The following is a 15,760-nucleotide window of genomic DNA, read 5'->3' on the forward strand; positions in this document are numbered from 1 at the left end:
AGGTAAAGGTAACAGGACCCCTGACCGTTAGGTCCAGTTGCGGACGACTCTGGGGTTGCGGCGCTCATCTCGCTTTACTGGCCGAGGGAGCCGGCGTACAGCTTCTGGGTCATGTGGCCAGCATGACTAAGCCGCTTCTGGCAAACCAGAGCAGCGCACGGAAATGCCGTTTACCTTCCCACCGGAGTGGTACCTATTTATCTACTTGCACTTTGATGTGCTTTCGAACTGCTAAGTTGGCAGGAGCAGGGACTGAGCAACGGGAGCTCACCCCGTCGCGGGGATTCGAACCGCCGACCTTCTGATCGGCAAGTCCTAGGCTCTGTGGTTTAGCCCACAGTGCCACCCGCGTCCGGGGTATCAATAATACATTATTATTATTATTATTATTATTATTATTATTATTATTATTATTATTATTATCTGCTCCTGCCACTCCAATATGTTGGAGAACCATTGCTTCAATGGCAGGTCTACTACCTCAACCGCCTTGGCCACACGGTAACTTCTTGCTTCCCACCCCCTTCAGAACATCCTCTATGTTTCCTTCTGCGAACCCTTCAACAACCAGAAGACCATCTCCGTGCCCCCTGACATGACAACAGCATCCGTGTGTGCCGTGTGCGCCGAGAAGTACGGCGTCTCCGATCCCGAGTCCCACGGCCTCTTCTTGGTGTCGCACGGCTCCTCTCAGCTCTTGGCCGGGGACAGCTGCCCGCAGAGACTCCGCTCAGAGACCCTCCGGACCCAAGGGGGGCTCGGGAGTTTTGTCTACAAGCCCAAAGACAAGGGGCTCCCCGCTACCGCCGCTCCCCCTTCCCTTTCGAACCCTGACCGCTCGACTGAGGCCCAGGAGCCCCTCAAAAGCAAGGACACGGGGCAACCGGATTGAGCGTAGGCCTCGGAACCTTCCGGAAACTTCCCCAGAAGGTTGACCAAGCTTTTGGGTTTCTGACTGGGCGGAAACTTCAGGAAAAGCTGAGAGACTGGGCTATAAAACGTCCTCCAGGAAAAGTCTCGGGCAGAAGACCTCAGCCCTGAAGTACTGATAGCAGACACGGTGATGAGCCTTTCTCCTTTGCATGGAAGCTTGTGAGGGAGCGGCCGCCATTGTTTTTTTACTACTCCTGTTGCCCTGCCAGAGTTCCCTCTTCCGTTTAGACCAGGGCTGACCAGACTAGTAAGGATAAGTGGGAAACTTAAGTGGCATTACAGTTGAAGTGGTATGAAACTACTTTAAATGCCTAGCGCATATGGGGCCTTAAGGCAGGCTTAGCCATCTTGGACTACTCTAGATATTGTTGGACTACAACTCCCATCATCCCTGGCCATTGGCCTGGCTGGCTGAGGCTGCAGGAGGCAGGATCTGTTCAGTTCCAGTCCTCTCACTTTCTCATTTTCCCCCAATACCTTGGAAGTTGAACGGACTCTGTTCCGGAAGTCCGTTCGACTTCCAAAACGTTCGGAAACCAAATCGCAGCTTCTGACTGGCTCCAGGAAGCTCCTACAGCCAATCGGAAGCCCCGTCAGATGTTCGGCTTCCAAAAACAGTTCGCAAACTGGAACAGTCACTTCCGGGTTTGTGACGTTCGGGAGACGATTTGTTCGGGAGCCCAGCCGTTCGACTTCCAAGGTACCATTGTATTAAATCCAGCTCTCTACATTTCGAAGCGATTCACAATTTCCCAAAAACCGTTTCATCAGCATCTTATTGCCGATTTCTCCTAATAAACACATATTTACATTTGGGGGGGGGTGCACATTGCTGCAGCCTATTTCCTCCCCACACCCAACACTGTGTGTTTCTGAATGTCATTTTCACAAATACCTACATTTTTATTCACATTGTGTTTTCCCCCTCATCCATGCACTTTTGTAAACCTTGACTGGAGAACTGCATGGCAACGTTTGGTGAAGGGGGAATGTCGACGGACGGCTGCATTTTGGTTTGTGCAGTGTTTTGGAAAGTGAGGCAGATTTGGGCAGATTTGGCTTTGAGTGCATACAGAATCCTTCGTCCGTAGCTGGGGCTGATGGTGATCGGAGTCTAGAGCATAGCTGTCAACCGTCCCTTATTTGGCGGGAAAGTCCCTTATCCCAGCACCGTGTCCCGCTGCTGTCCCTTATTGATGATGTCCCTTAAATTTCCCGGGTTTCAAAGGAAGCAGCTCCTCTCCCTCCCTCCCTGCCGGCCAGGGAGGAGGGAGGCTCCAACTGTGTTGCTTGGCTGCGTTGCTCACCCAATAAGGAGTCTAAGAACGACAGGGGGTGGAGCTTGCAGGCCTTGTGCCGATCAAATCGGCCGCGTTGCCTGGGGACTCGCCTTTGCTCAGCGCTTCCCAGCGGAGAGGTGACGGTGGTTTTCCTTGCTGCATCCCCTTTGCCAGGTTGCTGCGCTGTGGGAACCACCGCTTGAGGCTTCGTTTGGCGGCTGGCTGGGCATTCTGCCTTTGGCTTAGAGGGGCTGAGAAGTTGAACATACCTGTGCTCTGAAAATCCCTTATATTGGCTGCTGATCCCTTATTTTCGAGGCTGCTGGTCACTTATTTTCAAATCTGTAAGTTGACAGCTATGGTCTAGAGTGTTGCGAGATGGGCTGCCGTGGTTCTACCGTCTGAGAGTAGCTTAAGATAATGGAGAAGACAATGTTGTTTTTTAAGCCAGGGAGGCAAGGAGCAACTACCCTTATTCCATCTGTTGTTTTAATCCATCAATTCTCACGTCTACCCAGCAGAGGGCAGCATCTGTTTTCTATTACAGAAGCTCAAAACCATAACTAACTTAGAACCTTGGAATTGTAGAGCTGGAAGGGACCCCGGGGTCATCTAGTCCAACCCACTGCAAGGAAGGAATCTCCACTAAAGTATCCATGACAGATGGCCATCCAACCTCTGCTTAAAGGCCTCCAACAAAGGAGAGTCCAAAACCTTCCAAGGGAGACCGTTCCCCTGTCGAACAGCTCTTCCAGTCATATCTTACAATTTGAACACATTCGCAGCCACCCAAAGGATTGTGGGGACTATGTTGTTGTTGTTTAGTCATTTAGTCTTGTCTGACTCTTCGTGACCCCCTGGACCAGAGCACGCCAGGCACTCCTGTCTTCCACTGCCTCCCGCAGTTTGGTCAAACTCATGCTGGCAGCTTCGAGAACACTGTCCAACCATCTTGCCTCTGTTGTCCCCTTCTCCTTGTGCCCTCCATCCTTCCCAACATCAGGGTCTTTTCCAAGGAGTCTTCTCTTCTCATGAGGTGGCCAAAGTATTGGAGCCTCAGCTTCAGGATCTGTCCTTCCAGTGAGCACTCAGGGCTGATTTCCTTAAGAATGGATGGATTTGATCTTCTTGCAGTCCATGGGACTCTCAAGAGTCTCCTCCAGCACCATAATTCAAAAGCATCCATTCTTCGGCAATCAGCCTTCTTTATGGTCCAGCTCTCACTTCCATACATCACTACTGGGAAAACCATAGCGGGAACCGTAGTTTACCCCTAACAGAGGTTGTGATTCCCAGCACCCATCAACTAGAGCTCCCAGGATTCTTTGGCCAGGGAAGGGTGTGTGGTGTGTACACAGGCTTAATGTGCTACGTACTGTTGGAAATGTAGAAGGGGATGGAAGATTTTAAGCGCTTCATAGGAACACGGGAAGCTTCCTTATACTGAATCAGACCATGTGTCCATCTGATTCAATATTGTCTACACTGACCAACAGCAGCTTTCCAGGATTTCAGGCAGGAGTCTCTGTATCCGGAGCTGCCAGGGATTGAACCTGCAACCTTCTGCTTGCAAGAGAGTTTCTCTGCCACTCAGCTAATGGTCCTTCCTGACACCTCCAGGTGTTGTTGGGGTCCTATCAGCCTCAGCCAGCAGTAAATCCCACCGTTCAAGTTGGGAGTTAACTCTTTATTAGTAAGAACATGATCTGCACAAACTTGGTAGAAGATCACCTTAGCCCGGCCAGTGCTGGTGCAAGTTGTCCCACAACATTTATTGTGGCCAAGGGACAGGGAAGGCTGGAGGAGTCCGATACCCAGAAAACAAGACACATTCTTCATTTTAGGGGGCTGTGATTCACACAACAAGTTTTTGGGAGTCAGGAGCGAGCCAACCATAAATCACACTGTGCAAGTTGGAGTTAACTCTTCATTAGCAAGAACACGATCTGCACAGACTTGGTAGAGGTCAGGCCTAATGGGCAGCATTCCCTAGTAGGTCTCACCCCATGGATCAGTTGCCGAGACTGAAAACCCCTGCCTCCCCGCAGTTGTCTAGGTCCCCTCCTCTCCGGGGCTTCCCCCAAGCAATCAGAGACGGTGTCTACCTGCAGCCAACCTCTCCTCTGCCCCTTTCACACCTCTTCTGGTTCTGGGAGACAAGTGGGGAGGGGAGACACCCTGGTTTCTTCGCCTGCCGGACCGATCTCTGCCTTTTGCCACCTCTTCAGCCTCTGATTCTGCACTGCTCTCTGCCACAGACTCTCTCTGCTCACTAAACTGTTACCTATTCCACTTCCAACACCACCTTCTCCCAGTCAGCTCCCTCTTCTCCCTCTGACCACTCATCCTTGCCCCATCTCCGAGCCTTCTTCCTTTGAGAGTTCCCCAGCTGGCTCCTCTCCCCATTCCTCTGCCGTGTCCAACCCGTCCATGGCAGGGGACCTGCCAAGAGATCAGCTCCCAAGAACGAACCCCCTCCCCAGAAAGACCCTGTACCTCCATTTTTCAAAGAGGGAGGTCACTATGAGTTCAGTTCCATAGGCCTCTCATTCCCTACACAGGTGTGCTCCCCTGAGCCCAGGGGTGGGAGAAGATACAAGAGCAATGGAAATGGAGAGCGGGACACAGTGGTGGGGAGGAGTTCCCCCCCTTTTTTTGTCTATTTCCAAGAAACCATTTCCTGGCACCGGGTCCTCCCAACCTGCAGATTCCTGCACAGGCAAGCTTGTTGTCTTGAACCGACGCCCCGATGTTGCAACAAACCCCTGGGCCTGGCTTTTGTGTTTTGCACAGCTAACCGGGAACAGGTGTAAGGTTGCCGGAGGGAGGGGAGGGGGGGAAGGTTTGCAGCCAGATGTTTCCTCACCTGCCTCCGCCGTTCCCCACCAACCACGTGGAACGCCGAGTGAGATATCGGAAGCAACTTGCGGGTGGAAATTGCAAATGGGAGCCAACACGGGGCGCCACTCCAGGCTGGTATTTGTGGAAGGGTTTCAGTGGACGTGTTCTGCAACAGGTCGTGGATGCAATTATTGTTTTCTAGTCCAACTCCCTGCAATGCAGGGATCTTTTTGCCTAACATGGGTTTTGAACACGCAACCCTGAGATTAAGGAGTCTTGTGCTCTACCGACTGAGCTGTCATATACACCAAAGGTAAAGGGACCCCTGACCATCAGGTCCAGTTGTGGCTGACTCTGGGGTTGCAGCACTAATCTCGCTTTATTGGCCGAGGGAGCCGGCGTACAGCTTCCGGGTCATGTGGTCAGCATGACTAAGCCGCTTCTGGCAAAACCAGAGCAGCGCACGGAAACGCCGTTTACCTTCCCGCTGGAGTGGTACCTATTTATCTACTTGCACTTTGATGTGCTTTTGAACTGCTAGGTTGGCAGGAGCAGGGACCGAGCAACAGGAGCTCACTCCGTCGCGGGGATTCGAACCACCGACCTTCTGAGTGGCAAGTCCTAGGCTCTGTGGTTTAACCCACAGCGCCACCCAGTAAGCAGCTAAACCCTAGAAGAATACTAGAAAAAGTGTCAGAGTTTCTGCAGGGCATTACGGGACACGTACCAATGGGAAATGGAGACCAAGTCCACTCTGAAGGTTTTGCAGGTACAAGCGGTATTTAAAGAAGACTTGCGTATAATCACACCAGGAGTGCAAATTGTGATGAATGCACAGTGAAAAAGACATCCGGCCTTCATCCTCAAACTGCAAATGTCAGTTTACAAGGGCTGTGGGTGTTCCAACAGTTTCATCCGTAGATGTTAGCAATCGGAGGCCAAATTGGACCGACCTAGAGAGCAAAAGGGGGATGGAAATTGAGTGGCACCTGAAGACCCTGACTTGAGGCTGGGGGTGGCCAGATCCGTGTTGGAAATCCTGGAAGCCAAGACCCAAGTTTGGGGCAAGTACTCTTTGGTGAGAGAACCCCAGCAGAGATTTAACATCACAAAAGCCTGCAGCAAAGAGTGGATATATAGTCCGTAAAAGCTTTAAAATGTGCCCTTTCCAGTGACTCCAAAAGCATTCTCCAGCACAAGGACAGATCACAAGTTTAGTAAGTTATAAAACGGTTTACTTACAAAACCTTATAAAGGTCAGATTCATGTGCTTTTCCTTACAGCAGTCTGAAAAAGTTTCACAAACTGTGAAACGCTGCTTGGTTACAAAATGGCAAAAGTTCCTGAACAATTGGTATAGGAAAAACACTAGTTTCATACTCCATTCTGGACTGAAGCAAAAGAGGCTGGTTAAAGCCATGCGGCTGGAGCAGCTCAGAGCTCCTGACACACTGAATGCACATGTAGCCTGAGTACAACACAGGCTTAGTTGTCCATTTCCTCCCAAGGTGAGGCTGGCAGGACAGCTTACTCTATGGCATTAACCCCTTGTTGCAATAATTAGACTCACGCATGCTGGTTATGGGACGTGGGTGGCACTGTGGGTTAAACCACAGAGCCTAGGACTTGCCGATCAGAAGGTCGGTGGTTCGAATCCCCGTGACGGGGTGAGCTCCTGTTGCTCGGTCCCTGCTCCTGCCAACCTAGAAGTTCAAAAGCACGTCAAAGTGGAAGTAGATGAATAGGTACCACTCCGGCGGGAAGGTAAACGGCGTTTCTGTGTGCTGCTCTGGTTCGCCAGAAGCAGCGTAGTCATGCTGGCCACATGACCTGAAAGCTGTTGGCCGGCTCCCTCGGCCAATAAAGCGAGATGAGCGCCGCAACCCCAGAGTCGTCCGCGACTGGACCTAACGGTCAGGGGTCCCTTTACCTTTTTATGCTGGTTATATGAGACTGGTTACCCCACAATTAGGGCGTGGAGAATTGGGGTCTTGCCCCCACCCCGCTTCTATTTTAAAATCTAGTTGCTGGTGGCCAGGGTAGCAAAACAATCTACGAAAGTTGATTGAAATCAAACGTTTCAAGGGTGAGGCTTGCGTCTAAGGGCATTATTGCATCTTCGGGGGGGGGGGCGGAATTTTGTTTCTTTCAGGCTGCTTCCACAAAGAAAACAATTGAAGACAACCTTTCCCTTCCATTATCGAAGAGTACTTTTTGTTTCTTCAGTTAGCAGATACTTTGGTACTGCCCCACCAATACTAAAAGGCACCTCTATCAACACATTCCTCGCTTGAACATTTATCAAAACATTAAAAGGGTTAGAAGGCAGACAAAGCCACTAAACTACTTTCAGATGGATGTCAAGCTAAAGATTGCTTGAAAACCAACTTTGCCAAGAAATTCTGGTTCCTTCAGGAGTCGGAGAAAGAAACTCATCATTTGCTTAGGTATGGATTCAGTCGGATTGTTGTTGATTCCAGATTTTGAGCTGGCAAGTCAAAAACAAAGGAGAAGCCTCAGCTCTGCTCCTTTTTAATTTTATTTTTTTTAAGACTTGTTTCCCACCACTCCCTTTCTGACAAACAGTTCTGAGCAACTGAAGGGTGTATCTCCCCCTGGGGGTGGCAGTCTATACCTTCTTAGCTGAAAGACCTGAGTTCGAATCAGTACTTGGCAATGAGGCTCGTGGGGTGACTTTGCGTCGGCTGCTGATACCAACCTGCCTCAAAGGCTTATTACTGTAAGGATAATCGGGAAAGAGAGACGCTCATTTATGCCACCTTCATCTCCTTGGAGGAAAGTGTGGGATGCAAACTCAATAATAAATAAAACATTGCTCGTTTAATTAAACAACATTTATAACCCACTTAATAATGAAGAGCGGGAGCAAGGCAACTTTAAGTCTGTGAACTGAAGGGGGAAATACTCCCTTGGGAAAACGTTACGTGGCAAATGTGGCTTTCAGTATGTCGAGAAGGGTGGTCGCCTTAAGGAATAGGTTAATGGGCAATTAAGAATTATATAAAATGAATTTACAAACAATAATGATCCCAAAACAGTTAGCTACCAAGCCCTGCCCTAGGGATGGCTGCTTCCTGGTAAGAGGCAGGGAGAAGAGAAGAGAAGAGAAACTCTGGCCAAGTTGTTCCCTGGCTTTGAGCCAACAATCTGCAAATTTATTACTTCGATGTTTATGTTCTTGGGCTTCAAGAGCTGCTGATGTCGAGTTTTTTGAAATCAAACAACAAAGTGAGAGCTGCAGATTACAGATCCCCGTCGCTATTCTGCAATGATCCTGAGCAGCTAAAGACTCTTGTGGAATAAGCTCTGCTACAGACAGTTCCTGAACCAATATCACACCCTCCAACATCTGATCAAAATTGGGGTGCTAATTTTCTTTTGGTTCCGAAGAAGAAGAAGAAGAAGAAGAAGAAGAAGAAGAAGAAGAAGAAGAAGAAGAAGAAGAAGAGGAGGAGGAGGAGGAGGAGGAGTTTGGATTTGATATCCCGCTTTATCACTACCCTAAGGAGTCTCAAAGTGGCTAACATTCTCCTTTCCCTTCCTCCCCCACAACAAACACTCTGTGAGGTGAGAGGGGCTGAGAGACTTCAGAGAAGTGTGACTGGCCCAAGGTCACCCAGCAGCTGCATGTGGAGGAGCAGGGAATCGAACCCGGTTCCCCAGATTACGAGTCCACCGCTCTTAACCACTACACCACACTGGCTCTCATGGGAGGCAGCTGCCTTGCACGACAGACCAAAAAAGAGAGTCTCTTGGTCCGGTGCTCTGGTGCAAGGCAGCTGACTCACACTGGACCAAAAATGGACATTCTGGAATCCATTCAAAAGCTGGGATGGCTTTTGTAATTCTGGGGTTGTTGTTTAGTCATTTAGTCGTGTCCACCTCTTCGTGACCCCCTGGACCAGAGCACGCCAGGCACTCCTGTCTTCCACTGCCTCCCGCAGTTTGGTCAGACTCATGCTGGTAGCTTCGAGAACACTGTCCCACCATCTTGCCTCTGTCGTCCCCTTCTCCTTCTGCCCTCCATCTTTCCCAACATCAGGGTCTTTTCCAGGGAGTCTTCTCTTCTCATGAGGTGGCCAAAGTATTGGAGCCTCAGCTTCACGATCTGTCCTTCCAGTGAGCACTCAGGGCTGATTTCCTTCAGAATGGAGAGGTTTGATCTTCTTGCAGTCCATGGGACTCTCAAGAGTCTCCTCCAGCACCATAATTCAAAAGCATCAATTCTTTGGCAATCAGCCTTCTTTAGGGTCCAGCTCTCAGAGTTGTAAATTCTGGGTTATCCTGCTCAAATTGGGATGGTTGAGGAGCATGAAATATAGGAATGTAACTTAACTTAGTCCATTAACATCCTTATATCTTTTCAATTCGAAATTGTAGATGTTAAGCATCACTTAACTTATATAACGAAAGGTGGGCTTTTTAGCTGCCATATGCCATATGCATATGACACAAAACGCAAGGGTCTTCTGTTTCAAAAGCGCACACGTTCTGTTATTTAAGTCACTCTGGAAAAAGATACTGGAACACTCCAAATCATTTGCCAATGTACGTGTAGACAAAATAGCAGATCTATCTGCGCTGATTGTCACAATGCATTCTGAATAATTATTATTATTGCATTATCTTATGCAATAATATAATCGTAGAAGGGGTGTGTCCTTGACTATCATGAAGGGACAATACTGCTGTTTGGTGGGGTCTTCTCTTGCAAAGCTGGTTGCTGGGCAGGGACTTGCCCCCACCTCCATGCCCCCCCCCGGAGGGTGGTGTGTGTGTGTGTGTGTGTGTGAGAGAGAGAGAGAGAGAGAGAGAGAGAGAGAGAGAGAGAGAGAGAAGGCAGCGTCTGCTACAAGCTCAATGGTCACTAGATGGGGCTCATGGACTCTCCCTGTCCCTCTTACCGATCTCTTTTAGGTGTTTGTTGTTTATTTATGGCACGTAGGACACTAATATCCAATACTAAGATGAAGGTGTGCCAGCCCTGCATGCTGAGCACACCGCTTTGTGGAATGGGCAACTTAAAACCATCAACGCCGTCCACACGTGTCGCGTCAGGAAGATTTTGGGCATCACATGGCAGGACAGAGTCTCAAACAAATATGTGCTCTCCCAAGCCCAGATTCACAACATCTTCGCACTCTTCCTGAGGTCCAGCACCGAGGAGGTCCAGAACTCACTGCGAGAAGCCAAGTTACAGGGAACCAGGCAGAGGGCCTTCTCGGTAGTGGCACCCTCCCTGTGGAACGCCCTCCCACCAGATGTCAAAGAGAACAACTACCAGACTTTTAGAAGACATCTGAAGGCAGCCCTGTTTAGGGAAGCTTTTAATGTTTGATGTATTACAGTATTTTAATACTGGGGAAGCCCAGCCAGATGGGCAGGGTATAAATAATAAATTATTATTATTATTATTATTATTATTATTATTATTATTATTATTATTATTATTATTATTAATTTATTATTATTATTACTTCTCCATTGTCTCCCCGAGACAGACGGATGCCAACAACAACCCCACCTTTGGAGGCAGAAATATTGCAAGGAATTTGACCCTTGCTTTCAATAGGTGACCGGGGCGAGCGGGCGCACAATACCACCACATCTTTCCATACCTTACTAGTTCACATCTTTTTAACCAAAACTACTTTCCGAATGTTTTTCACTGAAACTGTTTTCAGAACGTTTTTTAACAGCTTTAGCTGTTTTTAACCATCACTACTGTATTTTTAGAACGGCTTAAAATGTTTTAGAATTTGTTTTTTAATGTGGATGCATTTGCTAGACCTGGTCTCCTTGGGGAGGAAGGGCAGGTTATAAATTCAAGGAATAAATAAACCCACACCACGTATTTAAAGCAATCTCTTTTTTCCTCCATTAATATTTTATTAAGTTTTATCAATAGAAAAGTTCAGAAAAATACAAAAACAGAAAAATACAAAATTACAAAATACAAAAATACAAACATTAAACACAAAGAGAAGAAGAAACACATATAAAAGAAAACAAAACTCCCTCTTTTTTGATTTCTCATCGTTAGTTAACTTATTTTCCTGACTTCCTCACGCCTCCCTTTTTTGTATCCCTTTTAAGAATTGGTTCAGCAAATTCATATCCTATTAGTTTATCTATTATCAATCCCATCTTACATTTTACCTCGTTGCTAGAACCCCTTCAATTCATTTCAATGCCATCAGCATTCAAAGATTTTACAATCTTTCTGTAAATAAGTTTTAAATTTCCGTATTTAAAGCAATCTCAGGGCACTGCAACAGCCGTGGCTGCCCACCCCACCCCAAAGAGGAGAATCGTGGGAACTGTAGATTGCTCAGGCTGCGAGGAACTGTAGCTCTGGGAGGGAGGCCTCCCTTAAGAACTCTCAGCACCCGGAACAAACTACAGTTTCCAGAACCCACTGAGGGGAAGCCATGTGATTGTTCAACGTGGCCTAAGAACACTTTAAATGTATGGCACAGGTGTGACGCTGCAGGAGCCAGCCAGCCAATGCCAGCTACTCCTCATTTATTGTTAAACTGTCTGCATTGAGCCAATCGGACCCAACTCTGATTTAGGCCAATAAAACATGAGAAGAGCTTGCTGAATCAGGCCACGGGTCTGTCTATTCCAGCATCCTGTGCTCACAGTGGCCAGCCTTGTATAAAGGTAAAGGTAAAGGTAAAGGGACCCCTGAACATTAGGTCCAGTCGTGACCCACTCTGGGGTTGCGGCGCTCATCTCGCTTTACTGGCCGAGGGAGCCAGTGTACGGCTTCCAGGTCATGTGGCCAGCATGACTAAGCCGCTTCCAGCGAACCAGAGCAGCACACGGAATCGCCGTTTAGCTTCCCGCCGGAGCGGTACCTAATTATCTACTTGTACTTTGACGTGCTTTCGAACTGCTAGGTGGGCAGGAGCAGGGACCGAGCAATGGGAGCTCACTCCGTCGCGGGGATTCAAACCGCCAACTTGGATGAAATAAACAAAAGCATGTACATATCCCAGACCCTCCACATGTCCCTATTTTCCAGGGACATCCCTGATGTACAGAAGCCGTCTCGGTTTCTGATTTGATCCCAGAATGTCCCATTTTCCCTTAGGATGTCCCTATTTTCACTGGAGAAATGTTGGAGGGTATGGAGCTATCTGACCCCTGAGCCGTCTGAAGACAATCCTGTACAGTGGTACCTCGGGTTAAGTACTTAATTCGTTCCAGAGGTCCATTCTAAAGCTGAAACTGTTCTTAACCTGAAGCACCACTTTAGCTAATGGGGCCTCCTGCTGCCGGAGCACGATTTCTGTTCTCATCCTGAAGCAAAGTTCTTAACCTCAAGCACTATTTCTGGGTTAGCGGAGTCTGTAACCTGAAGCGTATGTAACCTGAAGCGCATGTAACCCGAGGTACCACTGTATCAGTGTATAAGGAAGTTTTTTAAAAAAAATTAATGGTTTAATTTTTTATATATATGTTGGAAGCTGCCCAGAGTGGCTGGGGCAATCCAGTGCGATGTGTGAGGAACAGGAAAGTTATCATTATGGAACGGGACGTCCCTATTTTCATCGGAGAAATGGTGGAGGGTATGCAGTTCAGCTTCATGGGATATCCATAAGTCCTAAGTGTCACGATGAGAGCAGGAGAAAAGGCTTTTCTTTATCCTCTCAGAGCCATCCATCATTTCACAAACTTCTATCACAGCTCAGTTGGTCAAGCATGAATCTCAGGGTTGTGGGTTTGAACCCCACCTTGGGCAAAAGATCCCTGCACTGCAGTGGTTTGGTCTAGATCAGGGGTCAGCAACCTTTTTCAGCCGTGGGCCGGTCCACCGTCCCTCAGACCATGTGGGGGGCCGGAATATATTTTGGGGAAAAAATAAAAATGAATAAATTCCTAAGCCCCACAAATAACCCAGAGATGCATTTTAAAGAAAAGGACACATTCTGCTCATAATAATAATAATAATAATAATTATTATTATTATTATTATTATTATTATTTATTATTATTTATACCCCGCCCATCTAGCTGGGCCTCCCCAGCCACTCTGGGCGGCTTCCATAGAAACCAAAAAAACAATAAAATATCACACGTTAAAAACTTCCCTGAACAGGGCTGCCTTAAGATGTCTTCTGAATGTCAGATAGTTGTTTATCGCTTTGACATCTGATGGAAGGGCGTTCCACAGGGCGGGCGCCACTACCAAGAAGGCCCTCTGCCTGGTTCCCTGTAGCTTTGCTTCTCGCAATGAGGGAACCGCCAGAAGGCCCTCGGCGCTGGACCTCAGCGTCCGGGCAGAATGATGGGGGTGGATACACTCCTTCAGCTCCTCATGTAAAAATACGCTGATTCCCAGACCGTCCGTGGGCCGGATTGAGAAGGCAATAGGGCCAGATCTGGCCCCCAGGCCTTAGGTTGCCTACCCCTGGTCTAGTTGACCCTCAGTCTCTCTTCCAACTCTGCAAATATATGATTCTGTTGCCTTTTCTCCAGACAGAAAAAACCGTGCCATGCATAAAGTTCTATCACAGCTCAGTCGGTAGAGCTTGAGGCTCTTAATTTCAGGGTTGTGGGTTCGAGTCCTAGGTAAAGGGGACCCTGACCGTTAGGACTCTGGGGGTTGCAGCGCTCATCTTGCTTTATTGGCCGAGGGAGCCGGTGTACAGCTTCTGGGTCATGTGGCCAGCATGACTAAGCCACTTCTGGTGAACCAGAAAAGCAGCGCACGGAAACGCCGTTTACCTTCCCGCCGGAGCGGTACCTATTTATCTACTTGCACTTTGACGTGCTTTCGAACTGCTAGGTTGGCAGGAGCAGGGACCGAGCAACAGGAGCTCACCCCATCTCGGGGATTCGAACCGCCGACCTTCTGATCGGCAAGCCCTAGGCTCTGTGGTTTAACCCACAGCGCCACCCGCGTCAAAATCGCATTTGGATAGAAACTGTTTCTCAGGCGGCTAGTCCTAGTCTTTATAACCCTGTACCTTCTTCCAGAAGGCAGAAGCTGAAAGAGATCATTTCCAGGGTGCGCATTATCCTGCGCTATCTCTGCAGCTTTCTTATAGCACTTGGTTGGCAGGAGCAGGGACCAAGCAACGGGAGCTCACCCCGTCACAGGGATTCGAACCGCCGACCTTCTGATCGGCAAGTCCTAGGCTCTGTGGTTTAGACCACAGTGCCACCCGTGTCCCGGGTTCGAGTCCAACCTCGGGCAAAAAAATAATTCCTGCATTGCAGAAGGTTGGCATACCCTAGATGACTTTTGGGGTACTCTCGAAGTCTTTTGATTCCATGTCGCCTTGGGGAAAAACTCAACCCCAACGCTCCAAACTTTCTGCCCGGGAGCCTCCATATGGGAAGGGAGGCGGGTCTCTTCCCTCCGCAGGGGGCGTGGCGCCTCCCCAGCTGTTCTGGGTCCACGTGGTTTGGACCACCTTAGGGGAAAGTGCAAGGACATGCGGCGCGCAGGGGAGGCGGAGGTAGGGCTGGCGCCCCCGCCGCTTTATAAAACCTCCATGCAGCGCGCCCGCGGCGTCCAGTGGCCCCCGCCGAGGAAAGGGCGAGCCCGGCAGCCCCGATCGGCCCCACCATGCGCTGTGCGCGCCCCCGGACGCGCCTCGTCCCCAAGCTGCTGCTGTTGTGGCTGCTGGCTGTGGCGGCGGTGACACCTTTTCGTTTGGACACGTCGCCGGTAAGGGGGACCTTTTTTGGGGGTGGGGTGGGGGGAAAGCAAGCCAACAGAGCGATGGGGAAGGTTGTGGGGTGTTTGTCCGTGTGTCTGTGCGTTTTTGGAGACAGGGGAGATCGGCGCCTGGGGCTTGTTCCAGAACCAAAAGCCGTGCGTAAAGTTTGGAGGAAGGTTTCAGAAAGCCGCGGCTTCAGAAATACAGCGGGACCTCGGGTTACAGACGCTTCAGGTTACAGACTCCCCTAACCCAGAAATAGTACCTCGGGTTAAGAACTTCGCTTCAGGGTGAGAACAGAAATCGCGCAGCGGCAGCGGGAAACCCCATTAGTTAAAGTGGTGCTTCATGGTTAAGAACAGTTTCAGGTTAAGAACGGACCTCCAGAATGAATTAAGTTCTTAACCCGAGGTACCACTGCACCGATCTGGGGTAAAAACGAGACAAAAATGGTATTATTACTATTAAGCGCTATAGTGGGATTTGAGGGTGTGGGGGTTTTTTGGTTTGGTTTTTTTTAGGGGGCATGCACTGACCTTGAGTGAAAAATGCACTCACCCTCTTGCTTATATTGTTAGAATCATAGATCTGTAGAGTTGAAAGGGACACCCAAAGATCCTATAGACCAACCCCCTTCAATACAAGTATCTCAACACGTGGTCCACCATCCACATTAGCTCTGCAAATGTGCTAGACAATTTCATTGCTGCACCCCTATTATTTAACTTAGTAGTTGCCTAACACAGGGGGAAGTCTCTGGGCAATTCACCATCGAGCAAATAGTTTGCTAGTCCTCTTCCTTATATTATCACCGTTCATAATGCTATTATTGAATTTATTAGTTGCCTAACACAGGGGAGTCTCTAGGCGGCTTGCAGTGAAGCGAAAGGTTCACGGGACCTCTTACTCGCATTACTATTATTGGTAATATTAATGTTGTTATTGTAAGTTTAAGAGCACGCAAAACGGCTCATAAGAGCAGCTGTCGATATCTAACAAACAAATGCA

General features: G+C 48.8%; 2 protein-coding genes and 1 long non-coding RNA gene across 6 annotated transcripts in view; 2 read left to right on the forward strand and 1 right to left on the reverse strand.

The window, feature by feature from the left end:
* The window catches only part of RINL (Ras and Rab interactor like), a 51,903-nt gene extending 50,110 nt beyond the window's left edge, over positions 1–1,793 (forward strand). For all 3 annotated transcript variants that reach the window (XM_083515822.1, XM_083515823.1, XM_083515824.1), the window contains one exon: positions 530–1,793. In XM_083515822.1, coding sequence (XP_083371948.1) covers positions 530–892 — 363 coding nt within the window. In that variant the 3' untranslated portion in view covers positions 893–1,793. The remainder of the gene's footprint in view (positions 1–529) is intronic.
* Positions 1–15,760, reverse strand: part of LOC310712747 — a 410,683-nt gene that overhangs the window by 320,729 nt on the left and 74,194 nt on the right. The gene's annotated exons all lie outside the window — the stretch shown is intronic.
* LOC310712649 (SPARC-related modular calcium-binding protein 1-like) overlaps positions 14,512–15,760 on the forward strand; it is a 68,849-nt gene continuing 67,600 nt past the window's right edge. The window contains exon 1 of one of the 2 annotated variants that reach the window (XM_083515923.1): positions 14,512–14,760. In XM_083515923.1, the coding sequence (XP_083372049.1) occupies positions 14,659–14,760 (102 nt within the window). In that variant the 5' untranslated portion in view covers positions 14,512–14,658. The remainder of the gene's footprint in view (positions 14,761–15,760) is intronic. The other variant, XM_083515922.1, reaches the window with a different exon arrangement.

This window comes from Podarcis liolepis (genome assembly GCF_965112155.1).
Source record: "Podarcis liolepis genome assembly, chromosome: 7".
Classification (NCBI taxonomy): Eukaryota; Metazoa; Chordata; class Lepidosauria; order Squamata; family Lacertidae; genus Podarcis; species Podarcis liolepis.